Genomic DNA, 13606 nt, shown 5'->3' with positions numbered 1-13606 from the left:
GATAATCGTATGTCATATGTATTTTGCCACAGTTTAAAAAGAACCTCTTGGTGCCTCGATTTCCTCATCTGAAATATAAAGATAAAAATAATACTATTTCAGGAAGTTGTGAGGATTAAAGAAATGCTCACCTGCCGCGTAATGAACACCCAACACTTATAGAATCATTGCTATTTCTAGTATTATTATTAGTATAATACTTCTCTTTACATCATCTCTGCACCAGGAGTCTAGACCTACTAATAATTCTGAAAGGATGCTTGGATGCTTTATATATTAGAAACTGGATAGGTGGATAGAGAGGAAGAGAATTAGGATCTAAAAGCCAGGTCTCTGTATGAGGAAGAGAAATATTGTTTTCTATAAACTAAAACATTTATACCCAATCAAGCAATAAAAAATTTCTGACATTAGGAAGTCGAGTTCAGAGAAGGAACACCATTACTTGGTGTCCAGACAGGATGCTATGATAAGAAGAAATAGCACCAGGAGTTCTTGTGGCACAGTGGGGTAAGCAATCTGATTGCAGTGGCTCAGGTTGCTGTGGAGGCACAGGTTTGATCCTCTACCCAGTATACTGGGTTAAAGGATCTGGTGTTGATGCAGCTGTGGTATAGGTTGCAGCTGTGGCTTGGATTCAGTCCCTGGTCCAGGAACCTCCATGTGCTGTGGGTGTGGCCATGAAGAAAAGAACAGCACCAGATATATGGGCAGAGTTGATGCCGTACACCCTACAGGCTTTTTTTCCGGCCTCCGATGCTTCATTTGCATCCAGTAAGGCCTGGGTCTCCAATAATGGCCAGGGGACAGATATGGGTCCCGTCCGTGCTTCCAGCATCTGGCTTCATCCCCCTCTGTAGCTACAGATTCTATTCCAGTATGAGAGGTTTATTTGAAAAATAACCACCCATTTGCATATAGATGGACTGAAGAAGGGGTCTATTGAGAGACTGAGTCCAACACTCCTGCTGAACAAAAGCACTCAAGAGATAGGTCATTAGCGAATACACAGCGATACACAGTGCATCTTGTGTATCAGCACCTGAAAGGCGTCCACTCATACTTGGAGGACCTGCTTCCGGGAGCTGTTCCCTGGCAAGTGACACAGGAAAAGTCCCCCAAAGAGGCAGCGGGGATGATTGAGAAGGCATTATTCCGGCAACTTCCTGATTCCTTGGCTGGGTATTTAAGAAGCCACTGGGCCAACCTCTCAGGGCGGGGATGAAAATGCTGATCTGCAGTAAAAGATCAGCAGACTGAGAAAGAAAAAGGGACACAGATGGCTCAGGGAGGTGACATTGGTGAAAACCTTACCATTCAGGGAACTCCGAGACACTTCAGGACATTGAAAGCGCGAGGGTAACATGATAAAAGCTGATCTTAACTTAGAAAGGAATATGAATTCATCAAGACATAGAAAAGATACCATGCAAAGAAGTCAAGCACTGTTCAAACGATTGTTGTCATGATTTAAAAAAAGATGATTTAATTTCCCCAAAAAAGGGACTCAGGAAGGTGCTCCCTCCCTGTGGCTTTCTCTTTGGTGAGCCATCTCCCCACCCCCACCATCCCCTTTCCCTGTGAACAAGGGCACCCAAGGACAAGCCCGAGCCTGAACCCCAGAGGGAGGCCACTCCTGCTTCTCCTCTTTTCCCCTGGTGGTTGAATCTCACTCCAGCCCTGAAATCACCCTCCTTCCCCTGGAGCTATCTGCTGCTGCTGCAAGAACACCTCCACCTTGATCAGTCTCTGGAGAGCATGCCAGGCTTGAGTAAGCCCAGTTTCCCATGGGTGGGTCTCTGCTGGAGAAGCAGGGTGGTCCCGATGCTGTGGGATCTTATAAGATGAGGAAGCAGGCTCGTTGAGTTCTGCTGTGCTGAGCAGGGGTTAACCTCACTTCACCGGCCTCAGAGGATGTTTCTCTGATTTGGGGGAGACCCTTCTTTGTTGAGGAGCTGTTCATGAATACTTTAAAAACCACACAGCAGGCGTTCCCATCGTACGTAGCTCAGTGGTTAACGAACCCAACTAGTATCCAAGAGGACACCGGTTTGATCCCTGGCCTTGCTCAGTGGGTTAAGGATCTGGCACTGCTGTGAGCTGTGGTGTAGGTTGCAGATGCGGCTTGGATCCTGCATTGCTGTGGCGTAGGCCAGCTGCTACAGCTCTGATTGGACTCCTAACCTGGGAACTTCCATATGCCAGGGGTGCGGCCCTAAAAAGACAACAAACAAACAAACAAAAACCACACAGCAAAAAGGGAGCCTTCCTACACTGTTGGTGGGAATGTAAATTGGTGCATCCACTATAGAGGACAGTATGGACGTTCCTTAAAAAAACCCTGAATACAGAACTACCATATTATCCAGCAATCCCACTCCTGAGCATATATCCAGAGAAAACTCTAGTTTGAAAAGGTACCTATACCCCAATGTTTACAGCAGCACTACTCACAATAGCCAAGACATGGAAGCAACCTAAGAGTCCAATGACAGATGAATAGGTAAAGAAGATGTAGCATATAAATACAATGGCGTATACTACTCAGCCATTAAAAAGAATGAAATAATGCCATTTGCAGCAACATGGATGGACCTAGAGATGATCGTACTAAGTGAAGTAAGTCAGACACAGAAAGACAAATATCATAGGATATTACGTATACGTAGATTCTTAAGAAAAAGAATGCTACAAATGAACTTCTTTACAGAACAAAAACAGACTCATAGACATAGAAAACAAACTTGTGGTCACCAAAGGGGAAAGGGGGTGGGGATAATTTAGGAGTGTGGGATTAACAGCTACACACTACTATATATAAAACAGATTAAAAAGTAAGGACCTACTGTATAGCAGAGGGAACTCTATTCAATACCTTCTAATAAACTATAAGGGAAACGAACCTGAAAAAGAATATGTATATATGTATATATAACTGAATCACTTTGCTACACACGAGAAACTAATACAGCACGGTAAATCAACTGTACTACAATTAAAAAAGAAACATTCAGCAAGCATTTCAGGAGTGATACTTGAACCCATGCCCATCTTTGCGGTGTATGAAGTACACTTGGCTTTGCTTCCATAGGGCATATTTTTGGGGGGTCTTAAGGGGTCCCTAATCCCCATAGCTCTGTCAGTCCTAAGTGGCTGCAGGGGTGTATGCTGCTGCTTCTGCTGCTAGGAGCCCACAGCCGGACTCTGTGTTAAAAGCACACTGAACTCCCCTGGGGGCCCCCTCCTCCCCCCTGTTTAGTTTAAGTGCTTTAGGGTGATGTAGGCTTTGGGCAATCCTGAGCTTCAAGGATAAGGCAGTTCTGAGGCTCTATTATGCTCCCACAAGGGCAGCCTCTGTGAGAATGAAATTCATCCAGAAGAAAGTGCCTATAGATGAGGGGGCGGGGGGAGAGAGGGAAAGAGAGAAAGAAAGAGTTCTGGTCTCTTTTGATGTTCTGAATTAAAAGCCCCCATAAATTAGCCTGGACTAAAGCTTTCACTTATATTAGCCACACTTTAAAAAAAAAAAAAAAACGTATGTCAGTGCGGGTGGGATTTCCTGTTATTTCCAACCCCTAAGAATCACAATTGATATTCGCACCAACATCTGAAATGCATCTGGGAGGGATCTGCTGCCTTCTTAACAGCGCAGCATCCTGGGGGCCCAAGGTAACCATGCCTTCATGTAATTTACAGTTCAGTGAGCCTGAGTCCTCCAGTGGATTTCCTGAGAGGGAGTTTTGATATGAATGGAGGAGAATGGGAGAGTGTCCTGGGCCTCTGGTTGGGGAAGGAAGAGAAAGCAAATAAAAATAAAAAGATCAGCGGCGGGGGGCAGGGGGGGGGCAGGCTTTAAAGGCAGACCTGCTGCTCAGAGATGTCCCAGGAGCCTTGGAACAGGTGGTTGAGAAGCTTCTCCAAGGATCCATGGGCTTTCTTCCTCAAGGGCCTCCAAATGACACCAAAACATTATCTACACCAAGTGATTCTCTTTCGACATCTGTGATTCACTGAGCAGCACGGCAACAGCTGTGTAGGCTCTGAGTTTTGATTTTTAAGTTGTACACCGGATGGTGAGGCCTGGGGATAGCTGTGAAACCGAATGCAGGGAGCTTTTCCAACTTTTCTTGCATCTCTGCATTTCTGACGGTGATTTCCTGATTCCCAAGATGACTCAAGTCATTATGAACTCTTTAGGGCACGGATATAAGTGTGGACTTGTTGGGTAATTGGCATTATAAATCTCACACAAATTGCTCTGCAGTTTGTGCAGATTGGCCCGTGTTTCAGGGATGGTGGGATTCAAGCGCTCCAACACTCTCACAAAGGCTTGGTTTTTCTGCGTAGTGGCTCTGGCTTCCTCTATTGTTTTTAACTCCCTGGAAGGCTCCTTTCTCAAGATGGAACCTGGTAACTCCACCACATCCTCTCAAAGATAGGGAATAAGAACAAAAGGAGAGAAAACGACTTCTCTTGCAGGAGTTACGGCCAGGTCTCAAGATTGCCTCTCCTTGGCTGGGATTGGATACTATGTTTCTCCCTGAGCCAATGGCAGTGCCTGGAGGGATGCAGTGCTTTGATTGGCCACACTAGGTCATGTGACCACTGGAAGCTGGGGTGGACACAATGCCATTTAAATTACATGGATTTAAAATAAATGTGTCATGGGTGTGGAACAGCAGTGTGGGACTAAGGTGTAATATCTTTGTATGGTGACAGATCCTAACTAGACTTAGGGTGAATGTGCTTTGGAATATACAGAAATATCAATTCACAACATTGTGTAACAGGACTTCACATAGTGTTGTAGGTCAATTATACTCCCCAGCCAAACTCATAGGAAAAGAGATTAGATTTGTGGTTACCAGAAGCAAGGAGTGGTGGTAGGTGAAATTGGATGAAGGGAGTCAAAAGGTACCAACTCCTAGTTAGAAGATAAATAAGTAAAAGGGATATAACACACAACATGATAAATATAAATAACACTGCTGTATGTAAGAGAGTAAATCCTAAGAGTCTTCATCATATGGAAAAAATTCTATTTCTTTAATTCTACGTCTATATGAAGACATGGATGATCACTACAAAACGTATTGTAATAATCGTTTCATGTAAATCTAATCATTATGCTGTACACCTTAAACACAGACAGGGCTGTACTGTCAATTATATTCCAATAAATCTGCAAGAAAAAAGCAAAATAAATTTAGAAAATTTAAAGTTTTTGAAAAGAAGGAAAACATTTGCATGAATTCACTGCAAAGACATAGTTATAGCTATCTGAGAAAAGGCAAATGGAAGCCAGAGAGACAAGGCATAAATGCCCACTCTGGGAATCAGCAGTGCTTCCCTAAAAGCTGTATAACCAGGAAGAAACTTAGAATGGATGATACACCTAGTTTGTAACAAATAACCAACAAAGAGATTTTCTGGAGTATAAAATGACATGCATGACATTGCAAAGCTGAAGCTAATACAAGTTCCAGTAGTAGACCTCCTGAGGGGGAATTTGTAGTTTTGAGATCTTTCTGCAGGTTCCCCTTCACAGTTTCCCTGGGGCCAGGATGTAGAGGGTGCTCAATAAATGATACACTGGGTCAGACTGCATATGATTTCAGAGATAAGAAACAGCAACGTGGGGCAGACTCATCACAGATGACTTCATGGAGGAAGCACATTTTCAGCTGCATCTTAAAAGGTAGGAACATCTTGGATGGACCAGAGCCCAGGATCCCTCACGCCTCTGTCCCGCTATCTTACTTTGGAGTCTCTTGAAAGCAGAGCCTGAGACAAGGATTAAGTGCAGGCAGGAAAGTGATTCTTGGCAGCAGAGGAGAGGAAAGTAAGGATGACAAGGAAAGGAAGGGGGAACAAAGGTAAAAGATATGTTGTCCATTTGGTTGCCCCTGGAGTACCTGGGACTCAGCCCTGCCTCTAAGAAACTGGTGGAAGGCACAGACTTTCAGAAGGGATGGAGACGGTGGTGACCATGTTGGTTGAGGGTTACCCCTGCATATGCTAACTCCCCAGAAGGGTTGAGAAAGCTCTCCCAGCTTTCAGAATATCCCCAGGACAGATAAACCAAGAAACTCACCAGACCCTAGAGGTGGGACACTGCCAAAGCACGATGCAGGAACTGTCTATCTCAGTCACAGCTGAAATCACAGGGGACCAAGGGAATGTGGCCACATGGCACAAGGAACATCCCTGACCACCTCCCTTCCCACAGCCATTTCTTCTGCCTACCTTGCCCTTGCATGCCTTTTGTTTGGGGCCACGCTTGCAGTATACAGAAATCCCTGGGTCAAGGATCACACCCAAGGCACAGCAGTAACTAGAGACACAGCAGTGACAACACCAGATTCACCAGATTCCCACTGATCTACCAGGGAACTCTCCTTTCATGTGTGTATGCGTGTTTGTTTGTTTGTTTTTTCTTTGTCAGTCACCTCCATGGCAGGTGGAAGTTCCCATGCCAGGGATCAAATCCAAACTGGAAATGCAATGAGACCTATGCCACAATTGCAGCAACGCCAGATCCTTAAGCTACTGTGCCACAGCAGAACTCCCTCCCCTTTTATGTGTTTTTCTGGCTGCCTGGATGTATGTTCATCCTTCAGGTCTTAATTTAAACATTTCCCCCGAGAACCCTTCCATGATTCAATTCTGCATTTTCTCTTCACTGTTCCTTGTTAATTACTGTGCATTTATTCACTCAACAAACATCTGTTGAGTACCTACTGCATGCCTAGCAGATGGGGATACAGCAGCAAATGAAGGGGACCAAGGTAGCCCTGCCATCATGGAACTTATATCTTGGTAAGACAGTCTGACAATCAATAACATGAACATTTCAAATATAGAACATATTTGAAAATATATAAATGCACAATGTAGAAATATACTATAATATAGATAACACAGAGGCATAAATAAGATGGATAAGGAGTAAGCGGGGATTGGGAAAGGCAAGGCTGTGGGTAGGTGTGAAAATTTGACAAATGTGGCTCAGGGAAGGCTCTGGAGAGAAGAGAAAGGGAAAGCGAGCAGGGCAGATACGGGGTGGGGGGGAGTTAGAAGATGGGAGGCGGGGAGGGGTCTGAGCCTTCAGAGGAAAAGCAAAGACTCCAGTGTGTCTGGGACAGAGGTAGCAAGCGGAGTGGGAACATAGTAAGAGTGAGGTGTGGAGGCAGGCGTGGCCGGCTGGGCTGTGTTTCCCGTGTCCTTGGGAACACTCTGGCTTTTCCTTTGAGACGGGAGGGAAGCCAAGTAGCTGCTTTTGAGCTGAGGAATGACATCAGCAGGCTTATCCTTGGATCATCCCGGCTGCTGCACTGAAAATCAGAAGCAGGTGGGCAAAGGTGGGCGGCCCCTGGGGGAAACTAGCAAGGAGGTCATCGCCTTGACCGAGGAGCGTTATAGTGGCTTGGGCTGGGGTGGTGGCAGGACATCATGGGAAAGGGTGGGGTCCTGGGTGTCTTCCAAAGGCACTGCCAACAGGATGTGCTAAAGGACTGGATTGGGGGGGGGGAGAGAATGAGAAATTAGGGATGAGACAAGATACGGGTCTGAGCCACTGAAGGGATGGATGTGCCACACAATGACGTGAAGGAGCTTCCGGAATAAGTGGACTTCGGGGTGTTATGTAACGTGTCACACAGCTCTGTCATTTTCCCACACCCCTGCCTTCTCTCAGAGCAACTAAGGACTAGAGAGAGGAGTCTCTAACTTGAGGTCCTGACATCTGAAATGGGACCTAGCCCTCAGTGGAGATTCAAGCTGCATTTGTCCACTGCCTTCCTGTGGGTGGAAATGCTCCCTGGGGTTCATGTGGGGCAGAGAGATCTGGGGGTCCCTGTGCAGAATGGGCAGGGAGGCTGGGCTCTGACTTGTCCTGGGACCATGAGGATGGGAGTCCCCTTTCTCAGCCCCACCAGCCGCCCTGCACCCCTCACTATCCTGGGGCATTTGCTGGGAGGCTGGCCCAGGGGAGGCACGCCATGCCTTTGCTTCCAGTGTGGATGGTGGCAGCAGAGTGACAAGCTTCTTTCCTCTCTAAGTTGCCTGGCAGAGCAAACTCAGAGTCCCAGAGGGCCTTTGTTTTGGATGGTTTTTGCATTCAATTTAAAACCAGAAAGAAGAAGCCAGAGAGAAAGAAGGGGTCCTTGGCATTAAAATGAGGAACGGCAAGAGCTAGTCACCCCATCCCTAAGTCACAGAGAACTCCACAGGCCGGCCACAGGGGTAGAGAATGGTTTCTTCTCTGTCCGCTGACCCATGCTGGGAGTCAAAGCTGGATGTAACTGTATACTTTTTCTTTTCCTTCTTTTTAGGGCTATACCTGCGGCACATGGAAGTTCCCAGGCTAGGGGTCAAGTCAAAGCTGCAGCTGCTGGTCTACACCACAGCCACAGCAATGAGAGATCCGAGCTGCATCTGTGACCTACACCACAGTTTACAGCAATGCTGGATCCTTAACCCACTGAGTGAGGCCAGGGATTGAACCTGTGTCCTCATGGATACTAGTCAGGATTGAAACCTATTGAGCCACAATGGGAACTCGAGTAATTGTATAATTTGTACCCCTGCTTTTATACAAACGCTTTGTACTACAGCATCACCTAAGAGCGTCACAGCATACTCATCCACCCGACTTTTTTTTTTTTTTGCTTTTTTTAGGGCCACACCCATGGCATATGGAGGTTCCCAGGCTAGGGTGCAATCAGAGCTACAGCTGCTGGCCTACACCACAACCACAGCAATGCCAGATCTGAGCCTCGTCTGCGACCTACACCACAGCTCATGGCAATGCTGGATCCTTAACCCATTGAGCAAGGTCAGGGATCAAACCTGCAACCTCATGGTTCCTAGTTGGATTAGTTTCCACTGCACCACGACAAGAACTCCTCATCCACCCAACTTCTGATGCCCCTTCCCCCCTTCCCAGCCTGGCAGTGGGGGGACAGTCACCTCCATTAGGGTGGAGGTCCCTCATCTCACCTCCAGCTCCCCAGCGGCGGGAAAGAGGCCACAAGCATTTGAAAACTCGGGCAGTCAGGGGCCTTCATAGACCAGGACTGCTCCCCACAGCAGTTTCTCATCCTGTCTCATTCCTGGGCAGGGAATGAAGTGACAGGATAACCAGAGCGGGATGGGGGGGGGGGTGGCCCCTGGGGACTCCTGTGTCCCAGCCACTCGATAAATATGGATGCTGACACGATAGCGGATTTCTGCGGGGACCCGGAGGTATCAACTTGCCTTAATGACATCATCATCAGACGATCGGCACTGCACAGACTGGAGCAGGTCTGCCACGGTGCCGTCCTCCTCCACGGCGACCACCTTCACCGGCACGGCTACCGTCTTCCCCGTGAGGATGGCCGTGTTCAGGATTTCTGCCTCCTGGAAGACCAAACACACCCTTCCGTCACATCCCTTCCCACCTGCAGAATGCCTTCCCCAGCCTCCCGGCAAAGAACTCCACCCCTACCCAGGCTCCAAACCTGGTGTTCAGAGAATGTTCTGCCTTCCCCCGGACTTCCGCAGGGAGAAAGTGATGGGGAAGGGGCATTGTATTGGAGGGCAAAGGATTAGATGTATCTTTGTGGGTTTTTTTTTAATGGCCACACCCACAGCACATGGAATCTTCCCAGCCAGGGGTTGAATCTGAGCCGCAGCTGTGACCTATGCTGCAGCTGCGGCAACACCAGCTCCTTTAACCCACTGCACCGGGCCAGGCTTGGAACCCTTACCTCCACATCGACCTGAGCCACTGCAATCAGATTCTTGAGCCACTGTGCACAGCGGGAACTCTGAGCAGATTTATCACGAATACTGTGTTTGACAGACCTCAGCCAGTGCCAGGAACTGTCTTGAGCACTTTGCAAATATGGACCTGTTAGCTTTCACAGCATCCCAACATGCATCAGTATTAGATCCATTTTGAGGATGGCACAGAGAGGTTTTGTCACCTCCCCAAGGTCACACAGCTAGGAAATCGTGAATCTGGGATTTGAACCCAGGAAGTTCAACTCCTGAGTCTATGAGTTTGCCATTCCAACTGGCTGAAATTCATACACAATGATTCCAAAGTAAGTAGCCAACTGCTGGCCAGAGGAGCAAGGTGTTTATTTAGTACTAATACCAGAGTGGGGGGGTGGGGGGACGGGTGGAGCCTGGGACAGACCTTCACCCTGTACTCTGTCACGCCAGCTTTTTTTCATTTCCTCTCAGTTTTCCAGGCTGGGTCCTCACCTTGTCTGGAATGCTAGAATGGCCTCGATGACACGCCCACAGCCACACCAATGTGACACACATGTGCACAGCATACACACACACATCCACATACCCAAACATGCATTAATTACGTCCTTCAGAGCTCAGCTCAAAATATGTGTCCTTCGAGATGTACCCATCTGCTTGAGTGATTTGCTTTCAGAGCCCAGAAAATGACAGCCCCTCAGAGCCCAGGAAAGAAAATCATGGCCTCTCCTTTGGGGCACCTGACACAGTTGCTATTTTATTGTTACTTGTAGGTATTCAGCCCTTTTGTTCCCCTTTCTAGACTGTGGGCCCCATGGGCCGCACCTGCTTTCTGCTCCCCAGGACCTTGCCCAGGGCCTGTGGAAGGAATGGAGAAGGACCCAGCAAGGGAGGAACTGGAATCTGCATCACGACATCGTCATCACAATCACCACCATCACCAGAGTTCCCGTCGTGGCTCAGTGGTTAATGAATCCAACTAGGAACCATGAGGTTGCCGGTTCGATCCCTGGCCTTGCTCAGTGGGTTAAGGATCCGGCGTGGCCGTGAGCTGTGGTGTAGGTTGCAGACGAGGCTCGGATCTGGCATTGCTGTGGCTGCGGCGTAGGCCAGCAGCTGTAGCTCTGATTAGACCCCCTGGCCTGGGAACCTCCCTATGCCTCAGGTGCAGCTCTAAAAAGACCGAAAACAAAACAAAACAAAACAATCACCACCAAGATCATCACCACCTCCACCATCATCACATCACATCATCTCCTTGCTCTGTATCTCAGTCCTCTGTGCATGAATCCCTTCTCCCCTTTTATCTTATTTTTTAAACTTGAATTCTAGGGAGTTCCTATTGTGGCTCAGTGGGTTAAGAACCTGACTAGTATCCATGAGCAGGCAGGTTTGATCTCTGGCCCTGCGCAGTGGGTTAAGGATCCGGCGGCACTGCTATGAGCTGCCCGTAGGTCTGCAGCTACAGCTCCCATTTGACTCCTTGCCCAGGAACTTCCATAGGCCACAAGTACAGCCCTAAAAAGACACAAATAAATAAATAAGTAAATAAATAAATAAAATTGAAGTCTAGTTGATTTATTATGTGTTAGTTTCAGGCATACAGCAAAGTGATTCGGTGACACATACACATATACCCATTCTTTTTCAGATTCCTTTCCATTATAGGTTACTGCAGAATGCTGAGCAGAGTTCCCTGTGCTCTACAGTAGGTCCTTGTTAGTCATCTATTTTATATATAGTCGTGTGTATATGTTAATCCCAAACTTCTAATTTATACCTCCCTCCCCCCTTCTCCTTTGGAAATCATAGTTTATTCTCTTTTTAAAAATAATAACTACTTTATTTTATTTATGTTTTTGGTCATGCCCGCAGCCTGTGAAAGGTCCAGGGCCTGGGATCGAATCCGAGCCACAGCAGTGACAACATTGGATCCTTAACCTGAGGAGCTGCCAGGAAACTCCCATAATTTGTTTTCAATGTCTGTGAGTCTGTTTCCGTTTTATAAACAAATTCATTTGTATCATTTGATTGATTCTACATAGAAGCATTATCATATGTCATCCGTCCGCGTTCCTGGATTCCTCAAGGCAATCTTCCTTGACGCTGAGCCGTAACCCTTACCCTGCACCCCTCCCCCCAGGGCGCCCAGGCCTTCTTCTCTTTTCCTTATCCTCTTGTGGTTTGTGAACTGGCACAGTCCTGGGGGATCAGCGAAGCCCATTTCTCAGATGGAAAACACTGGACCCCAAGAAGCAAGAATCTCACTCCTCTCTGCAGGGATTGACTCCTTGAAACAGAGATCAAAGTCCCCATATAACTGGCCGTCTCCGTATAACAGCACTTCCAAGGTCTAGCCCAGGACATTCTTGGTTCAGTCCTCACCCTATCACACGCCAGCCATGTTCCCAAGAGGTGTGTGTCAGCACACATTTGGAGCATCCTCTGCACGTCTGAACTTGTACGTCTAGCCTTGGTATGGCCACAACCAAACGTCTGCGCGGGCACGAGGAGCTGGCTGGGGAGGCTTTAACATCCCTTAGAGACAGGCTTGCAAAGATGCCTGTTAATTCGAATTTCATGTGAAATTTAGCCGCACGCGCGCCAGAAGAAGGCATCGAAGTTTATCATCTTAAAATTACATAACCACTTTCCTTATGTTAACTTTCTATTTCTTACATAAGATCTTACTTTTCCTTTATAGGACTAGGTTCATTTTATAATTAGCTCATTTGGTGTAGCCTTTGAATATGATTATATATAAATAGATATATATATACACATATACACACACATATATATGTGGTTTCATTATTTTATTTCTAAAAGGCAAGACTACAGTTTGTAGCGTTCTTGAATTTCAAAGACTACGCCTCATACTTTCTGAAAATATGCCTAGGCCTGTCTGGAAATATACCTAGGCCTCCAAATGACCCATTGCTTAGGCACTATTTTTTTCTCTCCTGTGGGTTCTGAGCCTGATTTCATTTTACTTTGAGTATGAACATAGTAAAAGAAAGAAGGAGCCAAGTCAGAATGTGGTGCTACTTCCCGATGCCTCTGGGGAGAAAAAAGGCCATGCATATTTTTCTACTCGAAAGGGCAGAGATCAAGAGGAATGATTCACACTTTGGGAAGAAGTGGGAAAAGGCATTTTTTAACTCTCAGGCCCAAACTGGCCCATCTCAAGGGGAAAAACAAAAAACAGACTAGAGAAGGAGCATGCTGATACAAATTTCGGGGAAAACAATTTTGCACACCCGTGATAGAAAAGAAAAGAGGCTGTTTGCGCCAACAGTGAAACTCAAAAGGCCTTTAAGCATCTGCACATTCAGGTCAGCATCCTGGGAGATGATGCTGAGATAACCAATGGGCAGCTGTAAGCCCGTAGGTCTGGGGTGTTTTCTTAGCCTGTGAACAGAACGCAGCATTCTGCCTGCAGAACCTTGGTGGGGATTAGTGACTAAGCTTTCAGGTGTGATACTTCCCTGCCTTCTTAGTGTTTCCAATTCTTTTTTTTGTTTTGTTTTTGTTTTGTTTTTTTTTGTTTTGTTTTTTAGGGCCACACCTGCAGCATATGGAAGTTCCCAGGCTAGGGGTCAAATCGGAGCTGCTGGCCTATACCACAGCCACAGCAACGCCAGATCTGAGCCGCGTCTGTGACCTACACAACAGCTCATGGCAGCATCAGATCCTTAACCCACTGAGCAAGCCAGGGATCTAATCCGAGTCTTCATAGATACTAGTCGGGTTCATTAACTGCTGAGCCACAACGAGAATTCCCCATGTCGAGTTCTTAACCGTCTGAGCCACAATGGGAACTCCAAAAACTTTTTTTTTTTTT

The 13606-nt window shown here is 46.8% G+C and overlaps 1 protein-coding gene across 1 annotated transcript in view; it reads right to left on the bottom strand.

Moving 5' to 3' along the window:
* TMEM132D (transmembrane protein 132D) overlaps positions 1-13606 on the bottom strand; it is a 766214-nt gene that overhangs the window by 93295 nt on the left and 659313 nt on the right. The window contains 1 exon segment of the mRNA XM_047760874.1: positions 9259-9402. Within this exon segment, the coding sequence (XP_047616830.1) occupies positions 9259-9402 (144 nt within the window).

Source organism: Phacochoerus africanus, chromosome 15 (genome assembly GCF_016906955.1).
Source record: "Phacochoerus africanus isolate WHEZ1 chromosome 15, ROS_Pafr_v1, whole genome shotgun sequence".
NCBI classification, from domain to species: Eukaryota; Metazoa; Chordata; class Mammalia; order Artiodactyla; family Suidae; genus Phacochoerus; species Phacochoerus africanus.
This window is presented reverse-complemented; position numbering and strand designations above follow the sequence as displayed.